A 20,724-nucleotide genomic window follows, 5' to 3' on the forward strand; every position below is an offset into this window, starting at 1 on the left:
AAATTATATTGTGGAAAAGTGTGTTGGTTCAAGCTATAAACAAAACATGTTACAATCTACACATATATGTGGTTGTTGACAAAATGGGGGTGGAGGTGGGGGCTCGGAAGAACCTCCTAGCATTTCTAGCGACACCCCTGACCTCGGTATTTGAAAAATCCTGGCTACGGCCTTGTGTGTGTGTGTGTGTGTGTGTGTGTGTGTTCGTGTGTGTCTGTGTGTGTGTTTGTGTGTGTGTTTGTGTGTGTGTGTGTTTGTGTGTGTGTGTTTGTGTATGTGTTTCTACATCTCACGTGTGCTGATCTGTGCTGGGCCAAGAAGCTGTGGTGAGGTTGCCGTGGCAGCAGCAAAGAAAGAGTTGAGGAATGATGGGTAGTTGTTTGTGTGTGTGTGTGTGTGCGTGTGTTTGTGTGGAAGGGGGTATATTTGTGTGTGAGAGAGAGAGAGGGGGGGAGAGAAAGTGGTGTGTGTGTAATTGTGTGTGTGCGTCTGTGCATGTGTGTGTGTGTGTGTGTGTGTGTGTGTGTGTGTGTGTGCGTGTGTGTGTGTGTGTGTCTATAGGCTTACTCATCCCCCCTCAGCGCTGCGCTGCTCTTCTCAAAAACGCAAACAGAGATCGGTAGTGACAGCAGTGATCTTCGACCACGGCTGGACACACAAGCCTATTCACCTCACCAATCCGTCCAGTCATACAGCCATTCTTTCATCCATTTTACAGATTGTGATCTATCCATCTATTCATCCATCTGTTTATCCATCCATCCTACATCCATCCTTTCATCCTTTATTCATTCATCCATCCATCCAGTTTTCTCCTCCTCATCAGCCTCATAAGCATCCATCTTGCTTGGATAGTTGCATGTGTAGTGTCTCCTCCATAAGCTGTCACAATGAAGTATATGTCCTTGCTTTGCTGTGAGGAGCTGGTGGTTGTTGCTTTGCTGTGAGGAGCTGGCGGTTGTTGCCTTGCTGTGAGGAGCTGGCTGTTGTATATGCCCTTGCTTTGCTGTGAGGAGCTGGCTGTTGTGTAAACTGTTACATAAGAGCTGTCAGCCTGCGCTGCCGTCTCCAGTGTGTCCTCCGACAGGGTCACAACCTCGCTGTTTAATAGCCGTCACTGCGCTGAAATGTCCAAACGCCCCTCGCCTCGTCCCCCCGTCCGTCTGACAGGCAGGTCACAATGAATCTCCTGGACTCCAAGGCCAGTGAGAAATGGCTGTGAGTTACCTAACATGGAGACTGGGGATTGAAAGGGCCAGAGCTCTCCGTCTCTGACTCTGTGATGTGGTGAAATATGACCTTTCCCGTCGTCTGAAGGCCTTCCTCCTTCTGTTTCCTTTCCTTGCTCTGACGTGTGTTTCCCTGTGTGAGAAAGAGAGAAGAGAGAAGAGACTGCTTGTGCTGCTTGGCTGAAACCTTGAAGCTTGTGTGTTTGAGATGCGCATTTAAAAATGTTCATTTATGGAAGTGTAGCCATTCAAAACTTGACATAAGATGTAGGCCTTGCAGTTTGTGTGAGTTTATTTCTTCCTTGATGGTTATAATATCCATGTGCAGTGTCAACGTAATGTGTAGTAAACATGACATAACTTAACTCTGTCAAAGATAACACCCACACACACACTCACACACACACACACGCATACAGTCACACTCCCCCTCTCTCTCTCTCTCTCTCTCTCTCTCTCTCTCTCTCACACACACACACACACACACTCACACACACACACACACACACACACACACACACACACACACACACCTTACATGACCAGTTGCATGTGTAACAATGCGGGGGAATGTCTACGGTACCGGGCTCAGAGTACTGAGCCAGAGAGCTCTTGTAGAGACAGTGAGTCGTACTGCTGATCTTGTGGAATATGACCTCTCTCCTGCTCTCACGGTTTCCTGTGTCCATTCCCCATTCTGTACAGATGGCCTTACAGGACCAGACGATGTAATGGGCCACAGGCAAGCCATCAGCACAGGGTATCATCTCTCTCATCAGATCCGGTAATAAATAGCCAGGTGGTTTGTCAGCATTTGTATGGATTCATGGGTACCGGTGCTGAGAGAGAGAGAGAGAGAGAGAGAGAGAGAGAGAGAGAGAGAGAGAGGCTGTTACTGCATTGGATAATATGACAGGTCAGCCATCAAGGAAGGATGTTATCACCCTGAATATGTTGTAATGTAGATTTCCTGGCTGTTCCTGGAGTGGACAAATGTAATAAATGAGAGAGGATATTTGTATAACATTTGGGGTTATGAACATGGGGCTCATGATCATGCCCCCAGAGTGTTGCACTGTAGCTGCCTTGCAGCTCTAGCTTGTTGGCTGCAGCAACTGGAGCTAGGTGGAACCAAAGATGCTTTAGAACGCTTTATCAACCGTCTCCTCGGTGACTACGTGAAAAATCCCCGAAATTCTCCTTTAAACAGAAATTAACTGAAATCGCAAAAGCTTGTTCCAGATTTTTATTTATTTGTGAAAAGTATTGCATTAGATAGATCCAATCAAAACCCATGCACTTTTTTAGGAGAACACACTCACTCACACTCTCTTTTAGAGCTTTACGTGCGTTTAGTTAGTTACTATTTTCATTCATTGTCCTGAATGTTTCCGCAGTCAGCTGGAATGCTCTTCACGTTGGTGAACCAAGGAGAACAACCTAGAATGACCTCCTGCTCTGCCTGTCATCGATAAGGAAGGGACGCCTCAGTGGTCCGTTACAGCCCCGTGTGCTGCTTCTGGGCCTGACATGGGCTTTCGTCAGATGCCATCAACTCAGCGCTGTTTGCTCAAGCGTGGGCTTGTCTGATATCTGGCCAGAGTGGCACAGTCTCTCTCTCTCTCTCCCTCTCTCTCTGTCTCTCTTTCTTTCTCTCTCTCTCTCCCTCTCTCTCCCTTTCTCTCAAACACATTCACACATGCACACACACACACTGCATCTGATGCCAGTGGCAGATGAATTCTCTGAATGCCAGCCAGCCTCCTGATCAGGAGGTCTCGCTCTAATTGCAGCTTTAGTGATGCCAGAGCAATGGCATGTTGGACATGCTATTTTATCATTTTCACTTTTTGTTGACGGGACCTGAAACACAGACTGTGGTGGGCAGGAGCTGTTTCATAGAGAAACAGTAAACATTTCATTTGGGCTTTATGATCTGAGGTATTCAAAGGTAATTGGTATTTGAACACTTTTGGGGAAATACTAAAGTATTGTGTGCCTGTGCCAGCAGGTCTAAACCAGGTCAGTGTTTTACAGGGGCGCAAATTAAGGACTCGCTTGGTGAAGCCAGTTGAATCAGTTGCAACGTTGGACCATGAAATATGAGAGTTCAGTCTCAGTTAGCCCATGCTGTTTTGCGGTGTTTCAGAAGTTTTATGGTGGTATGGGTTCAGGGCTCTACACTAACATTTTTTTCCAGGAGCACTTGTGCGCCCAAGTTAAAAAATTTAGGAGCACAGACAAAAATTTGGGCGCACAGTCAGTTCTGTACTTAACTTACACATAATCTAACATTATACTGCAGCTAACAGTTAAACATGCCAGTGCACCAATTGTGAATATTAAGAATGACTGACAACATTTAGGCTACAGGAAATAGGATTTTAAAGATCAGTGCCTACTTTATTTTCAGTCTGTTCTATTTTCCTACATTTTGTTAATGTAAAATATAATACATTGCCATATTTGCATTTAGCCAGTATATCAAGTATCCTGCCAAATGTAGGCTAATTTATTTATTTGTGAATCCATCTTTAGCTAATCCAAATATGCCCATGGTGACCTATCTGACTGCATACTGCCTAATACTACTACTAAAACAGTCTACTTTCTCTTCCACAAAACCCAACATAGGCTAATCAAGGATATATATATATATTATACTTTTACTTTTTATTTGAAATATCTGCATTGATGGGGGCAGTAGGCAAACGTTAGGCCTACTTTGGTTTTGCACTTCAGCTTGTATTCGGTGTAAACAAACAAGCATGCGTGGAAGCCTGAGTTGTCAGTAGCGTTCTACCCTTGAATAAAATGGGAGTATTATGGGAAGCTACTTTTGTGCCTGTTCGCTACAGCTATATTTTGCATATTGCAGCCAATACGTCAACTGGGCTAAAAGGCATGTTAGGTTACCTTTCCTTCTCTCACTGCATTCTCAGAATCTCATCCTGTTCCTCCGATATCCGATGAATTCGGTGGATAGAAGAACTAATTTCTTCAATCTTCGCATCTTGGCTGGCTAGTCTAACTTTCCACTTTTTCTGCGTGCTCTTGGATTTGATAGAAGCGACTACGAGCGAGTCACAACTCGAAACTGCTAACGTTAATGGGAGGTGTAGTTTTTATGCTGCATTCGCGACGTGATTCTATGGTTTGCACCATGTTTCTTGATGTTGCGGTGTATTTTGTAGACAAACATTGACATGGTTAGAAGTAATTCGCACCAGAGGGGTATTCCAGAAAGGAGGTTTAACAAACACTGAGATAAAACTTAACCTCTGGGTTGTCTGAACCTGTGGCGACTACCGCCGAGCTGTCGGTTCCAAAACACCGGTTACCAGTTAGTTCAATCAACCCTGTGTTAGATGTGCGCGTTTACGGCGAACTTATAAAGGCATCATCTATTGAGAGTCGAAACCATGAGTGAAACGAAGAGTACCGTATTTTTCAGAGGCGGAGTAGTCGAGGCTTACGAGGAGGAGAGAACTGTAATAACAAAAAAAAGAGCAATAGCCTACTTACATGTAAGCGCCTAACTGACCGTGTAAATGCGTACTTTTAGGATAGCCTATTTAATGTCAAAAGCACAATTAAATAATTCACTGGACATCACGTAGGCTATTGTATTGACTGCTTTGAATGATGCTTTCTTAAACTAGCCTACCTTGTCACAGATTGAGTGGGCCATAGAATTCTTTGAGAATCCCAAATGTAATTTTCTATTTTAACGCGGGTTCTGCAGATGTGGGCCAAGTTAAACTTTTGCGCTCCATCATCAGAAGGGTGAATGTCGAAAGGCATGGGTAGCCTATTGGACACATTTCGGTGCACATTTGGAAGATTTAATAAGTGATGCTGACCTGCCAGTTGGTGAAACTACACATTAATGATCCTCGTGGGTTTGTGTCCAGGAAAACGAATGAAGTTGCGCAGGAACTTTAGCGCAAGGCAAACTTTACGCACCGACCGACAGCTTGCCGATATGCTCTGCGTCTCCAACTACAAAAACTCCCAGCTAGCCTACATTAAATATTTATTTTATTATATTCTAATCCACCATGTGTAATGTAGGGATGGAGAATGCTTTTCAAGTAGCCTATATTTAGGATTCAGCGCTCTTGAAAAACTCGTTTGGAAAAGAATGGATAGGCTATCATGTGATGTTGTGGTCTTATCGCCCTCTCACGGTGAATTGCACAGATGAATATTACATGATTTTGTGCTTCTTTGTCAATCGGACCTTCGTCAAAATGAAACGCCATTGTGTGACAAGTGTAAAAATAGCGGCCTAATTGAACATGCACTGAAATAACCGAACATAATTGAACATAACCTGAACAAAACCTACCCCCTACCAGGTTAAGTTCAGAGCCTATGTTACCATAGTTACTTACATAGCCTGATCATTTTTGAGCTTTCTGGAACTGAAATCTCAGGTTTACCGTTTACTCTGGGTTTACATACCCAGTTCAGTTCAGAGCCTATCTTACCATAGTTACTTACATAGCCTGATCATATTTGAGCGTTCTGGAACTGAAATCCCAGGTTTACCGTTAACTCTGTGTTAACATACCCAGTTAAGCCAGTAAACCTGCTTTCTGGAATACCCCTCAGTGCGCCTAAATATTTTTTTGCACTCGCACGCCATCATTTTTACTCGCATGTGCGAGTGAAATGGGCGCACTGTAGAGCCCTGGGTATGGGTTCTGTCCACTCCACTTCACACCTTCAGTCCAGTTCCCCTGAGATGAGGAGCTCACATTGGTGAAGCAGTATGGGCTGATATGCATGCAGGAGCAATCGATCCCTTCCTGTTGGCCACTGGTATCCCCCATCTTTCCTATACACACCCTGCACACTCTTACACAAGCATGCATGCATACAAACACACACGCATGCACATACACACACACACACACACACACACACACACACTCCACCCTGTAAATGTCAGCACAGGTTCAGGTTACAGGCGAACTGCTGAGCGCTGGGGGGACCTCCAGAGGGCCGGAGGAACAATACTGCACTGTTTGCCTTTCCTCCACCTTCACATCTTGCAGTAATTGAAATCATTCCTGGACTTCCAGTACGGGACGAGTTCTCCTCTTCTGTCCTGTCCTGTCCTGTCCTGTCCTCTCTTCCCCTCTCCTCTCCTGTCCTCTCCCCTCTCTTCTCCTCCCCTCTCCTCTCTTGTCCTCTCCTCTCCTCCTCTCTCCTCTCCACTCCTCTCTCCTCTCCTCTCTCCTCTCCTCTCCTCTCCACTCCACTCCTCTCTCCTCTCCTCTCCTCCCCTCTCCTCCTCTCTCCTCTCCTCCTCTCTCCTCTCCCCTCTTCTCTCCTCTCCTCCTCTCTCCTCCTCTCTCCTCTCCTCTCTTCTCTCCTCTCCTCTCCTCTCTCCTCCCCTCTTCTCTCCACTCCTCTCTCCTCCTCTCTCCTCTCCTCCCCTCTCCTCTCCTCTCCTCTCTCCTCTCTCCTCCCCTCTTCTCTCCACTCCTCTCTCCTCCTCTCTCCTCTCCTCTCCTCCTCTCTCCTCCTCTCCTCTCCTCCTCTCCAGGGGAGGACCTGTACGGTTGTTTTTCTTCCATTACATGACTGCGTCCCTGAGAGACGGAGGTTGAGGTAGCTAGCTGATTTAATTAGTTATTTCAGCCATGCACACGGGCCCCTTGTGAAGTTTTCTGGGAAGATGAGGGTCATTCAGGATAGGTTGATTCCTGTAAAGGAATCTTGAGCCAGAGGAAAATTAAATAATAATAATAATAATAATAATAATAATAATAATAATAAATTCCCTTTTTCCAGAAGGTCCTCAACCACCCGATTTAGTCTGTTTGTTCTCTGCTAAGTCTCACTTGTATGCTATTTCCCCTCTCATTTCCGTGAGTGTGCAATCATTAATCCCTGTTTCAGCATCACCCTTGAGTATGCTGTTTACTCTGTGTATTGGAGGATTTGTTCCTTGTTTGTGTCGTCTATCTGGCCACACTCAATTTGTTCTTCTCACGAGAGGTGTGTGACGCACACTTTTTCACACACTGACACAATGGGGGAGACTAAGAGGTGTGTACAATTGATCCTCTGTGGGGGGGTTAATGACCCAACGCAATAAAGAATGAGAGTGTGAAGGACATTTTTGTGTGTGAGGTTTGTTTTTAACCTCATCTCCTCCAATATCTAAATTGATTATTGATGAATCAGAATCAGTGGTTTTCAATGCTGTGACCCTGGTCATTCTGGAATAAGTGAACAAATATGCATTCTCAGACAGAAGCTGGCCTCAGTCCTTGTGAGAAAAATCTCCACACGTATCGAGTCTGTGCTCCCAAGATACTACCTTATAACTGCCTTTTAATATGTTAGAAATAAACCCTGAGGACCTGCTAGCGCTGAAACAGCACCTTGGGAGGATGAGGTCACTGGTCATTCTTACACATGTAGCCCACAGTAACACAAACACAGAGAGAGGTGTTGGCAGAAAAAGAAGAGGTGTTCATTTCAGCCCTGTGTGTTTATGCTGCGTGAGCTGCATGTGTTCTGTTAAATAAAAGGGTTTGGTTAACCCTTCAGCCGGTACCGGTGTGACTGGAATGTTGGAGAATATCTAAAGAAGATATTCTAAAGAATATCTAGGTTCATTCAGAGCCTTATAGATAGATCTCTCTCTAGAGCTCTGGGTTAATTGAATTCAAAATGAGGCATGCTCGCCAATCAGAAGTGCTGTTCTTCTCATGCACTAGGCATGCTCGCCAATCAGAAGTGCTGTTCTTCTCATGCACTAGGCATGCTCAACAATCAGAAGTGGCCCATCTTACAGTAAAGCGAAATTTGGAATATATTGAACCGAGGTTGGACTTTCAAAAATGATATCTCAAATATTAAATTGCAATATCTGAAAAATCACAATTAGATATGTTCCACAGAGGGTGCAGCCCTAGTGTGTGGTGGTGCATCAGGGACCGTGGCAGTGATGTGAAGCTCTGTGGTGACTTTACACAGAGAGCTCAGAGCTTGTAGCCTGGAGCTGATCTGAGAATGGCAGCAAGATAGGGCAGGGACAGGCAGGGCTGGACTGGGTGGGGCTGGACTGGTTGGGGGTGGGGGAGGGGGTGGAGCTACCTGGGTCACTGTGGTTGCGTCTTCCACTGCTCCGCTGTTGAATCTGATCCAAAGGGTCAACTTGTGTCACTTAGTGTCACGTCATTGGGTGTCTACATAGAGATGTGCTCTCAGGTCATTGACTCGCGCTTTCTCTCTCTCTTTCTCTCTCTCTCTCTCTCTCTCTTTCTCTCTCTCTCTGTCTCCCTCATTCAGTCATTCTCTTCATCTATCTGTTGCTCTCTTTCTCACTCTCTCTCTCTCTCGGTGTCTCTCTGTGCATCCATTATGAGTCGAGGTGTGCGTCTCCTCAAAGTAATCCTCCCTCGGCCTGCATCCCACTGATGGCAATGCAAAGGCATTTGTAAAATGTCTCAACTAATCCTCTGCCCTGATTATATATGCTTTTTATTCTATTCTATACGTGCAGCCTACCTCACTAAACCCGGAGCCCTGCTGTTGGGAGGAAAGGGGGGGGCGATTAAATCCTCTCCTTTCAGTCTCATGCATGATTGAGAGGGAGAGATGAAGCTGCTCTGAAACAGTCTCAGAATGAATTTGCTTTGTTTTGCTTCCTGTGGTGGGACAATACACAGTCTAGCCTTACAGTCGGAGAGAGAGAGAGAGAGACCACGCCAGGTAGCCAGTGACACTGTTGGAATGCCGAGTCGTGGAGACTTTGGCTTCAGCTGCGCAGCAATTGTGTTTATTTTGAAACTTCAGAAATAGACTCCGGTTCTGATGAACAGTGATAAACAGTGAGACTGCTCCGTTCAGCCTAAGAATGGATTCTTTGGTTCTGATATATACTGTCTTTATTCGGGCCTGTGATCAAAGACATTGGTTCTGATATATTGTGTTTCAGTTGGGCCTAGGAATTGACCCTTTGCTTGTGACATAAAGGCGCTCATTCAGTCTGAGAATGAATCCTTCAGTGCTGGTATACAGCATAGCATAGTGTGTCCAGTAAGTTAGACTGGTGAGCAGGGAATTTGGTTCTGATAGTGCGTCCATTTAGACTGGTGGTGATTCTGAAATGGGCACACTGTCAACACTGGAACATTATCTTTTGGACCTGGGAGTCGGGTCTTTGGTTCTACTCTGTGCTGCTGGCTCTCTGCTCTTATCTGAATATGAGACGTTTGGTTCTGCTCTGCTCTGTGTCCATCTGAATATGGGACGGTAGTTCTGCTCTGTGTCCATCCGAATATGGGACGGTAGTTCTGCTCTGTGTCCATCTGAATATGGGACGGTAGTTCTGCTCTGTGCTCTCTCTCTCTCTCTCTGTGAGCTGGACCTATGGGGGGGCGTCTCTGCTAATCGGCTTGGGTGCTGCTGGCCCGGGCTGCTGGTCAGGTGATCAGATGTGCTGTAGTTAGATTAGAGGGTCACAAGGAAGGCAAAGAGGATTAAGACGAGAGGGCCCCGGCCCTGGTCAGTCCTTTGCAGTCCAGCCAGATGCAGCTCACTGAATAGCACACTATACACGGCCTCGCTTGCCGTTTCCTATCTCACGCCACGAAGAGAGTAGCCTGAAAAATCCAGACCCTGATAATCTAGAAAGATTAAGGGTCTGGCAAAGAGCAATGTAATGGCCTAACTCGAGGGGCGGCAACAAGCATGCATTTAAAAATCTCACTGCACGCAATTGGATAACACTAGACCATGTTTACTCTGAATGATTTCGGACTTCGACACAATCGGCTAACACTACGACCAATGTGTACTGTCCTCCAACGTTGCAGCTCTGTCTTCATCAGTTTAGCTGGTTCCCCGGAACGTTGGGATAAAAGTAACGTGCATCATTGCTCTTTGCCAGAGTGTCTCGCAGAGACAATTCCATTGTGCTCTCGCGAGAACTCTGGATTTCCAGGGTACGAAGAGATCCCATCGCCAGACTAGGATTAACCATCACTCAAGCCACACCACACTGGCGGCTATCGTGATGGGGAAAGGCTGTGACTTTCATAGGCAGTGATGTTTGGTTTGTTGGTTGATGGTTTGTTGAATCATGTCTGTGGGTGGACTGTGGTGGTTGGAGAGGTGCTTGCTTGGACTGGACAGTGGTGACCCCTGGTGGTGATGTGGGGCTGGACGAGGGCATGAAGTCAGAGAGGGCTACAAAATGGTGCCCAGTATGTCATGTGGGGTTTGTTTTTTATGAGGTGGGGAGAGAGCTGGCGTTCTGATTTGGCTCTCTGGTCGGATCTGCTGCAGGTTACGCGGGTTTATACGCTCTCTTACGATCTGCTGGCAGGCTGGCCGCTCACGGGACAAAGGTCAGAGCCGAGAGTCCTAAACGGTGACACACACACACACACACACACACACACACACACACACACATGATCACACACACACACACACGCACATGCACACACACATGATCACACACACACACACACACACACACACACACACACACACACACACACACACACACACACACACACACACACACATTACTGAGGCCATAGTTCAGCCCACATCTCCAGCGAGAGATTGAACAAACAGGTGTGGCATTATGGAGGTCACTCTACTTCAAAGAAGTGTGTGTGTGTGTGTGTGTTTGCTGTCGCTATGTGAAAGAAAGACAGCGACACGGTCCACTAATCCACGTTAAACACTCTGAAGGGCCATGGCGTGCTTGACCCTGGAGTGACACACACACTCACAGACACACTTCAAGGGGTTCCCTGGCCATCACACACAAACACTCACACACACACACACACACACACACACACACACACACATACACACACACACACACACACACACACAGGCATTCGTACATGTGGACACACATCTGGTCTAGATCCTTATCTCACCTTGATTAAACTCAATGTTTCCACTTGAATGAATGTGTGCATTAGTCAGTGTTTTGGTGTTGCATCAGATATTAGTAACATCAATCATTTATGAAAGAATGTCTTTTTTGCACACTACTCTGTCAGAATGTCTTTTTTGTACACCACTCTGTCAGGCACACTCTAGTTCTTACTCAACAACTCATGCAGAAATACACACACATTCTCTGTGTGTGTGTGTGTGTGTGTGTCATTAATTTACTGGCTTGAGTTTGCTGTTTGCACACCTAAAGCCTGTTCAGTTAAACAGATTGTTGAGATGTGGGATGGTGATGGGTGGATGTCTTGATATGTTGGAGAGGGAGAGAGGGAGGGATGGAGGGAGGAATGCAGCTCTAATGAGCGTGAAGGCAGCCTAGCCAGAGGAGCAAAAGAGCAGGAGAGCCTCTCAGGGCTTCCCAGGGCGAGGTGTCCTCAACCCAGCTGGAGTCAGGAAAAGGAGTCAGGACCGCCGCTCCACTGGGTCAGAGGCTACCAGACACACACACACACACACACATGTAACACATGCGCACACACACACACACACACACACACACACACACACACACACACACACACATACACATACATAGACATGCAACATACACACACACACACACACACACACACGCACGCGCACACACACACACACACACACATACACACACACACACACACACACACACACACACATCTGCTCTGAATCACTGGTTTGCAAACACAAGGTAAATCAAACTTCAGTGGTTTGTCTGATGTATGTGATTGCACCTGTAGTTTTTTTTGTCTTGGATAATAAATCATATTCAAACTCAGAGTGCTTTGGGAGTTGTAAAGCGTTGCAAAGTGTTGTAAAGTGATGTAAAGCTCCTCCTTACATCCCCTGGGATTTTTTGTGTTGGAGGTCTCTCACTGTCTGTTGCACCAGTTCAACCGTGTTCCTCTAAGAGCATATTGTCTTGCCTTCAAATGTGGGGATTTCCTGAGCGAGACAGACAGATTACTTTGGGCCTTTTCATATGAGAATGCAGACATTTACTGTAAGAGACAGTCACAATGGCTTTCGCCCTGGGGAGTGTTACTCGTTTTCATAAGGAATTCCTGTGCTTTGACAGATGGCTTTGATTCGAGGTTTTGCAGGTGCAGCGCCCGCTGGTGTTCCATGATATTGTATGTCAGCACTTAATAGAAAACAGAGCAATTTAAGGATTACTGGGACGCTCCTGAGAACATCCAATAATCTTGTGTTAACAGTAAGGTAGTTGCTTAAGTTTTGAAATAAAAAAATAAAAAAATTATGAAATATGGTGAATGATTGAGTTGAGTTGTTTGGGAAGTCTTTGACTTTTAATCAGTTCTGTTAGCAGTTGCATGTGTATTCTACCTGTCTGACTTTCCTTCTTATCTCTCCTCTCTCATAGATGTGAACTACATCCGCCAACTGGAGAGCAAAGTTCGGATATTAGAGGACGACAAAAACAAGCTGCTGGCACAGGTAATGGCGGAGTCACACCTGGATGTTTAGCAATGTCACGAGTGTTGTTTAGGTAACGGCGGAGTCACACCTGGATGTTTAGCAATGTCACGAGTGTTGTTTAGGTAACGGCGGAGTCACACCTGGATGTTTAGCAATGTCACGAGTGTTGTTTGATGTTAAATAATTCTGTATTTTCTGAAGTTAAGAGGGTTTCTATATTTTTACAGTACTGTAAGAGTGTTTCTCTCTTTTTACGGTAAAAGATGTAACATTGCAATACAAAGGGTCCCATTTTCACTTTTCATAATTGGCCCCAACCTGCACAGTGTACACTGTACGGCGTACAGTAAGCAATGTTGTACTTGTAGGCCGTGAAAAGAGGAAGAGGTGTAGGTGACCTGTAAAGCGTTGCCATCTAACGCTCATGCCCAGAGCTGATGGACTTGTTGGTACCTGCAGTGCAGAGACAACAGGGGGTCAGACCCTACAGATTTACTCCAGACTTATCCTGATAAAGGGTTTACTGTGGTCTTAAGAAGTCTAAAATGTAATAATCAATAATTAATTTTAGGCCTTGAAAAGTCTTATATATTTCTAGAAATTCCATATTAGATCTTAAATTGCATTTAGTTAAGTGTTAAATATGTACATTCTTTTACCAGTTATCTTGATAGAGGCCTCAACCGAATGGCAGATTCACCTTCTTAGATAGACAGCAATAAACACACACATACACACACTCACACGCACACACACACACACGCACGCACACACGCACGCACAAACACACACATTACTGAGGCCATAGTTCAGCTTACATCTCTGAACCCCAATGGTGGATTCACCTCCATAGATGTAGATAGCCTCTGACCCTGGGTCAGATCAGCCTGGGTTCCTGTCAGGGGCAGCTCTGGGTCTCACTGTGTCCCAGACTAAACCAGTGTAGGAAAATAACAGAGCACACCAACAGAGTCAGCATCAGAGTGAGTAAAACAGACATGGAGTCCACAGTTAGAGTTATACCCTCCCCATGGTGGAAGAGCATTCCATCTCCCAGCACAGCTCACTTAGAATATACTGTATGACTTACATGGCTGGGGCGGTAATGAATTCACCATTTATTAATGGCAAAGTCATTAACACACAGCAACACGCACAGCACACACACCACACACACACACTCACACACACACATACACACACACGTGACACAGTACACATACTGTACACACACACAACTTTCGCAACACTAACTAATATGTTTGGCTGACTCTATAAGTCGCTGCCTTGGTAATCCCCTAGAATGTAGTATTATTATGGTCTGTTTGCACACAACAGCACTCATAAGTGCTGATATGGACAGTAAGCTGCAAAAATGGATTTCCATACAAATGGCCCTTTGTGTCTGAGAACCAGTTTGGGAAGAAATCAAAAAATGCCAAGCTCACGTTCTGTGCAGCTCGACACTCAAGCAGATTATACAAACGAGCCTGAAAAACCAGAGGAATAGACACAGATTGGCCTGGTTCCTCACACACACACACACACGCGCGGCTCTAAAGACGAACGCAGCCATCGGTGTTGTGTTCACGGTGACACGAAGAGCTGCTGTGATGTTTCAAAAATTGAGCAGAGCCACGGAAGGCGTCCTCAAGGCGGTCATTCCGCGCTGATGAGTGGGGACAGCTGCGCGGCGGCGTTGATGGATGTGTTTTGATGCGGTGCTCTGGAGCGTAAACCCATCCCTCACTTCTGCACCAGACGCTCGTTTGAACTCCTGGCCCTGTGCCATCTCCCTTTCACCTCATGCTGCAGGGGTTTGAGTGGGGTGTGTGTGTGTGTGTGTGTGTGTGTGTGTGTGTGTGTGTGTACAGCGTGTATGTGAGTGTGCAGTGTGTGTGTGAGTGAGCTGAGTGTGTTTGAGTGTGCTGTGTGTGGTTGACTGTGCTGTGTGACTTACTGACAGCACATAGTTGAAGAGGAGAGTGTGAGAAACATGACATGCCATTGTGCTTTATGACCCCCCATAGGGAAATCATCTCATTTACGTCACTCTAGTAGGAAATAAATACTTCCAAAAATTCTGAGCAGGATATTTAGTTGACGTTGCTTGAATATGTCTGTTGTTGAGGTTGGTTTATTAGGGGAGAATGGATTGATGTTTCTCCACTGCAGGTGCACTTCAGTGAATGAATTCATTTTTTCTTTGAAGCTGAATTTTAGTGGTAGGGACTAAAGCCAACCCCAGCCATGCAGAAAACAATTGGACAGGCTTACAAAGTGACAATGTCTGTTTTGAGTGTGTTGTATTGGAGTAGTCTTTGCATCAGGCCCGGTTCTAGCCTACTGCTGTACATTTGGATGGGCTGGTAGACATTTTGGAAATTTTATTTAAACATAGCAAAGTGGTCAATTTGGATCAAAATTGACATAAACACAAAACACAAACACAAAAAAAATCGTTACTACCTAGCTCGAGTTGCTACAGCCAACAGCCAGGGGTATGCAGTATTTCTGATAATAAGCATTTCAAATACAAAATAGTATGTTGTCATTTGTATTTTATTTTGTTGAAGAAATATTTGGGAAATATTTTAGGTAAAACCAATAGCCTGCTTTTGGTAATGCAAGAACATCATAAAAGTGCAAAACTATGAATGCAGCATCTGTCTGGTGCTGACTTGTAATTTGCCCAGAGTTGTTGTGATCAGAATATTGAGATTCAGGAAGATGATTTAGTGCACACTTAGTAACGTGTAGGTTTCTCACACACAAACCAACCTCAAATTTATTGGGAACTTTAATCATCAGTTTCTTGAGAACTTTAATTATCCAATTGGAATACGTTGAACCGGTTATGTGGTTGCCCTGCAACAAGTAGCTCCATGGATCGCCTAAAGCAACACGAGGAAAAAATTATTTAATTAATAATTTGCCCAGACTTATTGTGATCATAATATTGAGATTCAGGAAGATGAGCCAGTGCAAGATGAGTAACTTATAGGTTGCTCACACACATGCACTGACGATGTCAGAGACTTTGTACCGCTTGACAAGTTCAGTTGTGACTTTTTGAGTGCATCTCTCATACGGTATTTAGGCTATGAGATGTAACAGGCAGGTCAGCATATTGATTTGTTGACTGTGTGCAGGTTATGGCATATCTCGTAGGCAGAGAAAAGTTGTTTCTCTCAAACACTGTCCACTTAATCAGTTGTCAACTTAATCAAAGAGTCAGTGCAGTGATGAAGGAATAGATTAAATAGACATATATGGAAGGTTTGCAAAGTGATATATTGCTCAATGAGTATTTTATGTTTTAGTACTTTCAAAATACAAAAATACAGTATTTTAGTTTGATACATGGTATGGCTATGTATTTTGGAATTTATTTTGATACACTTAAAATTAGGGTATGTTATACTTTATTTTAAAATGCATTTTGATATACCCCCCCCCCCCATATGGTAGCCCTGTAGCTGCCTGGCTGTTCTAGCTCTTGGCTGCAGCAACTCAAGCTTGGTAGCACTGATTTGTTATCAGGGTTTTTTCTCGTACCGACAACACTCAGTGACTTTGAGAAAGAGAGATTTATGTGAAAAATGGCCAGCATGTTCCTTTAAGGCATTAGAAGGGGGGGTTAGCTCGCACATCTACATAGCCCTACTGCACAGAGTACCAGCTGGCTACTATTACACTCAACACCAACTCATCCACATCCAAACTGAGTTTGAGACTGCACACTGCACAGATGCACAACTGAAAACAAATTCTTGCCTTTGTTTGAGTGGGCAAGACACAATGCTTGGGTGGGCTTAGCATGTGGGCTTAGCATGCATGCAAGTGCATGTGCCTATGTGTTTGTATGTATGCATGAATGTGTGTGCGTGTATTCAGATATGTGTGTGTGTGTGTGTGTGTGTGTGTGTGTGTGTGTGTGTGTGTGTGTGTGTATGTAAAAGTCTAAGTCCAGCCAAATCACACATTTCATCAGAATCATGCAAGGGAGGGGTGTGATTTGATTGGCTGTCAGCAATCAGCCAAAAACACCATAAATATGGACTCGACCTGGAAGTGATCTGTATCAGACAGCCACACATGCACAAACAGTAACTAGTCGTTATGGCTTATTCTAAGCAACATAATTAAAAGACTAAATCACGGAATTTGTTTGTTTACATGGTGCGCCATGCTAAAAATAAGGCACTGGGAAACAGGTGTTCATAGAGTAGCACAGTCTGTTAGTGTTGATGCAGGAGCTGGAGTCTTATTCCTGTTGAATAAAACATGAGATGGGGAGTTTAGAGCTGGAGCCTTAATGAACCATGTAAAGTCAGGTGTGGACATGTCCTGTTGACATACCATCAATCCAACTTCATAGTGACTTTTCCTTATAACTTGGTAAATAGAGAACAATTTGATACTAACAACACTGTAATTACTGTCAAATGCTTTTGCGTCACTGTGGAATGTACAATGACAGACATATAAGCTCCCAGATGCTGTGTGCACCTCAGTTTTGGCACACAAGTTCATGTCATGTCATGACTCCTGACAGTAAAATATTGTTGTTACTGGAGGTAATCCTGTCTGTCTTAACATAAGTGTAACCATGAGCAGAGTTAAAGAAGATGGTGTTAGATGGAGATGTGTATGTTTGGTGTTGATAACTTCCTACATTATTAATCCTTCTTTGTGCTGCAGAGTTCAGGATGATTTGTTATGTTCTCATGTTCCTTTGAAGTCAGAGTTGACTATAGGTTCATCTGACATGTTCAGTCTCTTCCTGGGTGGTGGAGAAAGCCTACTCTCTGCTCGTCTTAGTGACATATGCTGCAGTCAGAATCATAAATGCTAAATGCTACTCCTCTACACCTGAGCACTCAAAGCACTATTTCATGCCTCACATTTACCCATTCACACACACACTCACTCTTACACTCATGGCAGAGGCTACCATTAAAGGTTCAGCCTGCACAGTGGGATCAGTTTGGGGTTCAGTGTCTTGCTCAAGGACACTTCGACAGCATCAGGAGGAGCCAGGCTCTAACCCGACGACTCCTCAACATGCTGAGCTACCACTGCCCCTTATACGCAGTACTGCTCACTGCAGTCTCCTAATGGACTCTCCCAATTTGCCTGCCATGCTGACTCCACTCTTGCCACCTTTGTATCTACGTGTAACTTGCGTTGTGTTGAACCGCACGGCTCAGCCATGCACTCGCCCAGACTCGCGAAACCGCAAACAGCAGCACCTCGGATCGGGAGTCGAGCGTACTAGCAATTAAGTCTTAATATGTCGGGAGGGAGGTTTACACAATGCACAAACTGCACGGCTACAGACCAGCTGGCTACCATTAATAATAATAATAATAATAATAATAATAATAATAATAATAATACAAATAAAATTTATTCATATAGCACTTTTCAAGCACAGAGCACAAAGTACATGAGACCTATAGGGGTCTAAGTGATATGATTGGCTGATCTTAGGACCAGTTTTATTGGTGGTTGAGGTTTCTTTCGCCATGTTTAGCTTTAACCCTTGTATTCACATGTTGCACTTTTTCAGACTGTTCGGGTCAAATTGACATTATTTTGGTATTTAAAATCAATAGAAAAATTAAAATTTATATAAAAGTTATTCAATACATATTGTCTTTATCTCAATTCCTAACAATTTCAACAAGATACCATATGCTATGAATAGTGTTAATTAATCTCTGATGGATAACCTTTAACCATACCCTGTGTTGTTCTGTCTGCAGCAAGGGATCGTGGGAGATCTGAAGACGCTAAAAAAGGGGCTGTCCATTTACCACTCCGAATCCCAGCTGGCCTCTCTCGCCCACTACCAAGAGGCTCTGCAGAACGTACGTACACTCCATCAATGTCCAGCATCTACAAGGACTCAACCCAGGGCCCCTCATTTTGATTTTACAATAATACACCTCCTCTTTGCTTATCCACAGGCCACTAACTTTATAAAACAATAATATGTACAGAAGCCAATTAGTTATATCAATTGCAGTGAAGCTTCTGCTTATAATTAATAAATAAACCAATCTAAAATAGTATGTTATTCTTAAGTTGCAATGTTATTTGTTTTTAACAGACTGTGTGATCAAAATGGTTTGTTTCTCTGTTTCCGTCCATGTGTTGGGGAACTAGACCCAAGAAGATTAGGGCTTGGTGACCCAGGCATGAAAAGGCACTGGGCTAGGAAGGGTTTAGCTTTGGATCATGGTACTGTGACAAGATGTAATTTCCTCAGAGTCTCTTTGTTTTCTAAATCAAATCATCCACCTTAATCTGCTGCTCCAATCGCTCCAGAGTTTCCCTCCTTCAGTCTGGTCAGGACTTGGCCACAGTAACATGCCCCGGTCACTTTCCCAACATATCAAAGCAATGCGAGGGGCCAACCAGGATGCCTTTTGTATGAAGTACTTTGTTGTTTCAACTTCTTATGTGGGCTTTGTCCACTATGGATGTTGGCTTTGCCTCCTCCAAAGCCTCCTGTGACGCACCTTAACCTACAGGTTTTTATGAGTGTGTGTGAGTGTGTGTGTGTGTGTGTGATTTATATCGTTCCTTCTTTTTTCTTTCTCTCTTTCTTTTTCTCTCTCTGTCACACACACACACACACTGTCTCTCTTTCATGGTTTCACTGTTACCCTCACTTTTACTCTTTCATCTTCATATCTCGCCTCTTGGGAACTCTACAAGCCCCCACCCCTCACTCAACAACCACACGGAGATTCTGTAATGGGCGTGTATGCCGTTCACACATAGGTCCGTATAAGGTCAGTATAAGGTCCGCAGGATAACATCATATCTGAATCATCCGAAGGGTAGGAGATCCGTTTGACAAACCTGTGCATATACTCCGGAGGTTATATCTGAAAGCCCTTTTTCTCTCTCTCTCTCTGTGGGGGGCCATCATTGTTGTGTGGCTGTTCTGTTCTGTTCCGTTCTGTTCCTGCACTGAAAGGTCATCAGCATCACACACTCCAGCTAATCAGGCAGCTTATCAGCCATGCAGAGACACCACACGGCCCTCACAAAGCCTCCCTGGAGCCTCAGCACACAGCTCCTGTTTCCACACACGGGAGAAATCAATTAGAGTGGGACACCACACAGCTCCGCACAAGACGCACACCGTCAAAAGCCTTTGTCGTTATTTATTTATTTGTTTATTTATTTATTATTTATTTTCATCCCCTTCTCTTTTGTCTCATTCATCCGTTCACTTTGAGTGCAGGATGAGCTGATGGCTCAAGACAGTGAAGGCTGCCATTGCTGTTGCTGTCGTCGCTTCTGCTGTCGCCGTCGTTGTCTTTTGGCCCGTGAGCTCATTACCATGGCTTTGAACTTTCACTTCAAACGAGAGCGGTGGATGAGGCTTTAATAAGGCACGGCTGCTCCTCCAGGCTTTTGTGTGAGGCCTGTGACTGTCGTCAAGGGTTACCTGAGTGGTTATGATGTCAAGTGTTGGGGGGGGGGGGGGGGGGGTGCCCTCCACCCACTTTCTTCCTTTTGAGACAGAGCTAAAATTAGTCCATCAAGCACCCCACAGCCTCAAAGAACCGTGTGACCCATTTGGAATAACCTGCGCCATAATACACTCTTCTGCCTATCTACAGAGTGATAACGTGCCTAAGATAAGCCAAGATGACTGCAGCTCTCAGAATCTTATATGGTGTACGACAATGTTTCTAGCTAGCCAGCATGCCTGTCTGTCATGGAATTTGACATACAGTATAAAGACAGCATTGCATTTCATATACCGGTATGTTTCTTGCCTTGTTTAGTGATGTGGAGCCTCACTTCAGATATTCAGACTTTTGCTTTTGCATGTTCCATTTTGAATTGTGTCTGATCCATATCATCATGTTTGTTCTGGAAGTCATTAAACATGGCACAAACACCTTCACACAAACACAAACAAAGTGTGAAAAAGGAAAGAATAAAACCTTAAAGACATTCATGATGTGACAGAGGGAACTGAATGGGTGAACATGCTTTGGAGTGTGTTACCCATGAAGCATGGCTGATACGCTTTATACTG

At 44.6% G+C, this 20,724-nt stretch overlaps 1 protein-coding gene across 1 annotated transcript in view; it reads left to right on the plus strand.

The window, feature by feature from the left end:
• The window catches only part of ccdc85ca (coiled-coil domain containing 85C, a), a 49,410-nt gene that overhangs the window by 19,436 nt on the left and 9,250 nt on the right, over window positions 1–20,724 (plus strand). The window contains exons 2-3 of the mRNA XM_042072160.1: window positions 12,598–12,671; window positions 18,425–18,529. Coding sequence (XP_041928094.1) covers window positions 12,598–12,671; window positions 18,425–18,529 — 179 coding nt within the window. The remainder of the gene's footprint in view (window positions 1–12,597; window positions 12,672–18,424; window positions 18,530–20,724) is intronic.

The sequence above is a fragment of the Alosa sapidissima genome, chromosome 19, assembly GCF_018492685.1.
Source record: "Alosa sapidissima isolate fAloSap1 chromosome 19, fAloSap1.pri, whole genome shotgun sequence".
NCBI lineage: Eukaryota > Metazoa > Chordata > Actinopteri > Clupeiformes > Clupeidae > Alosa > Alosa sapidissima.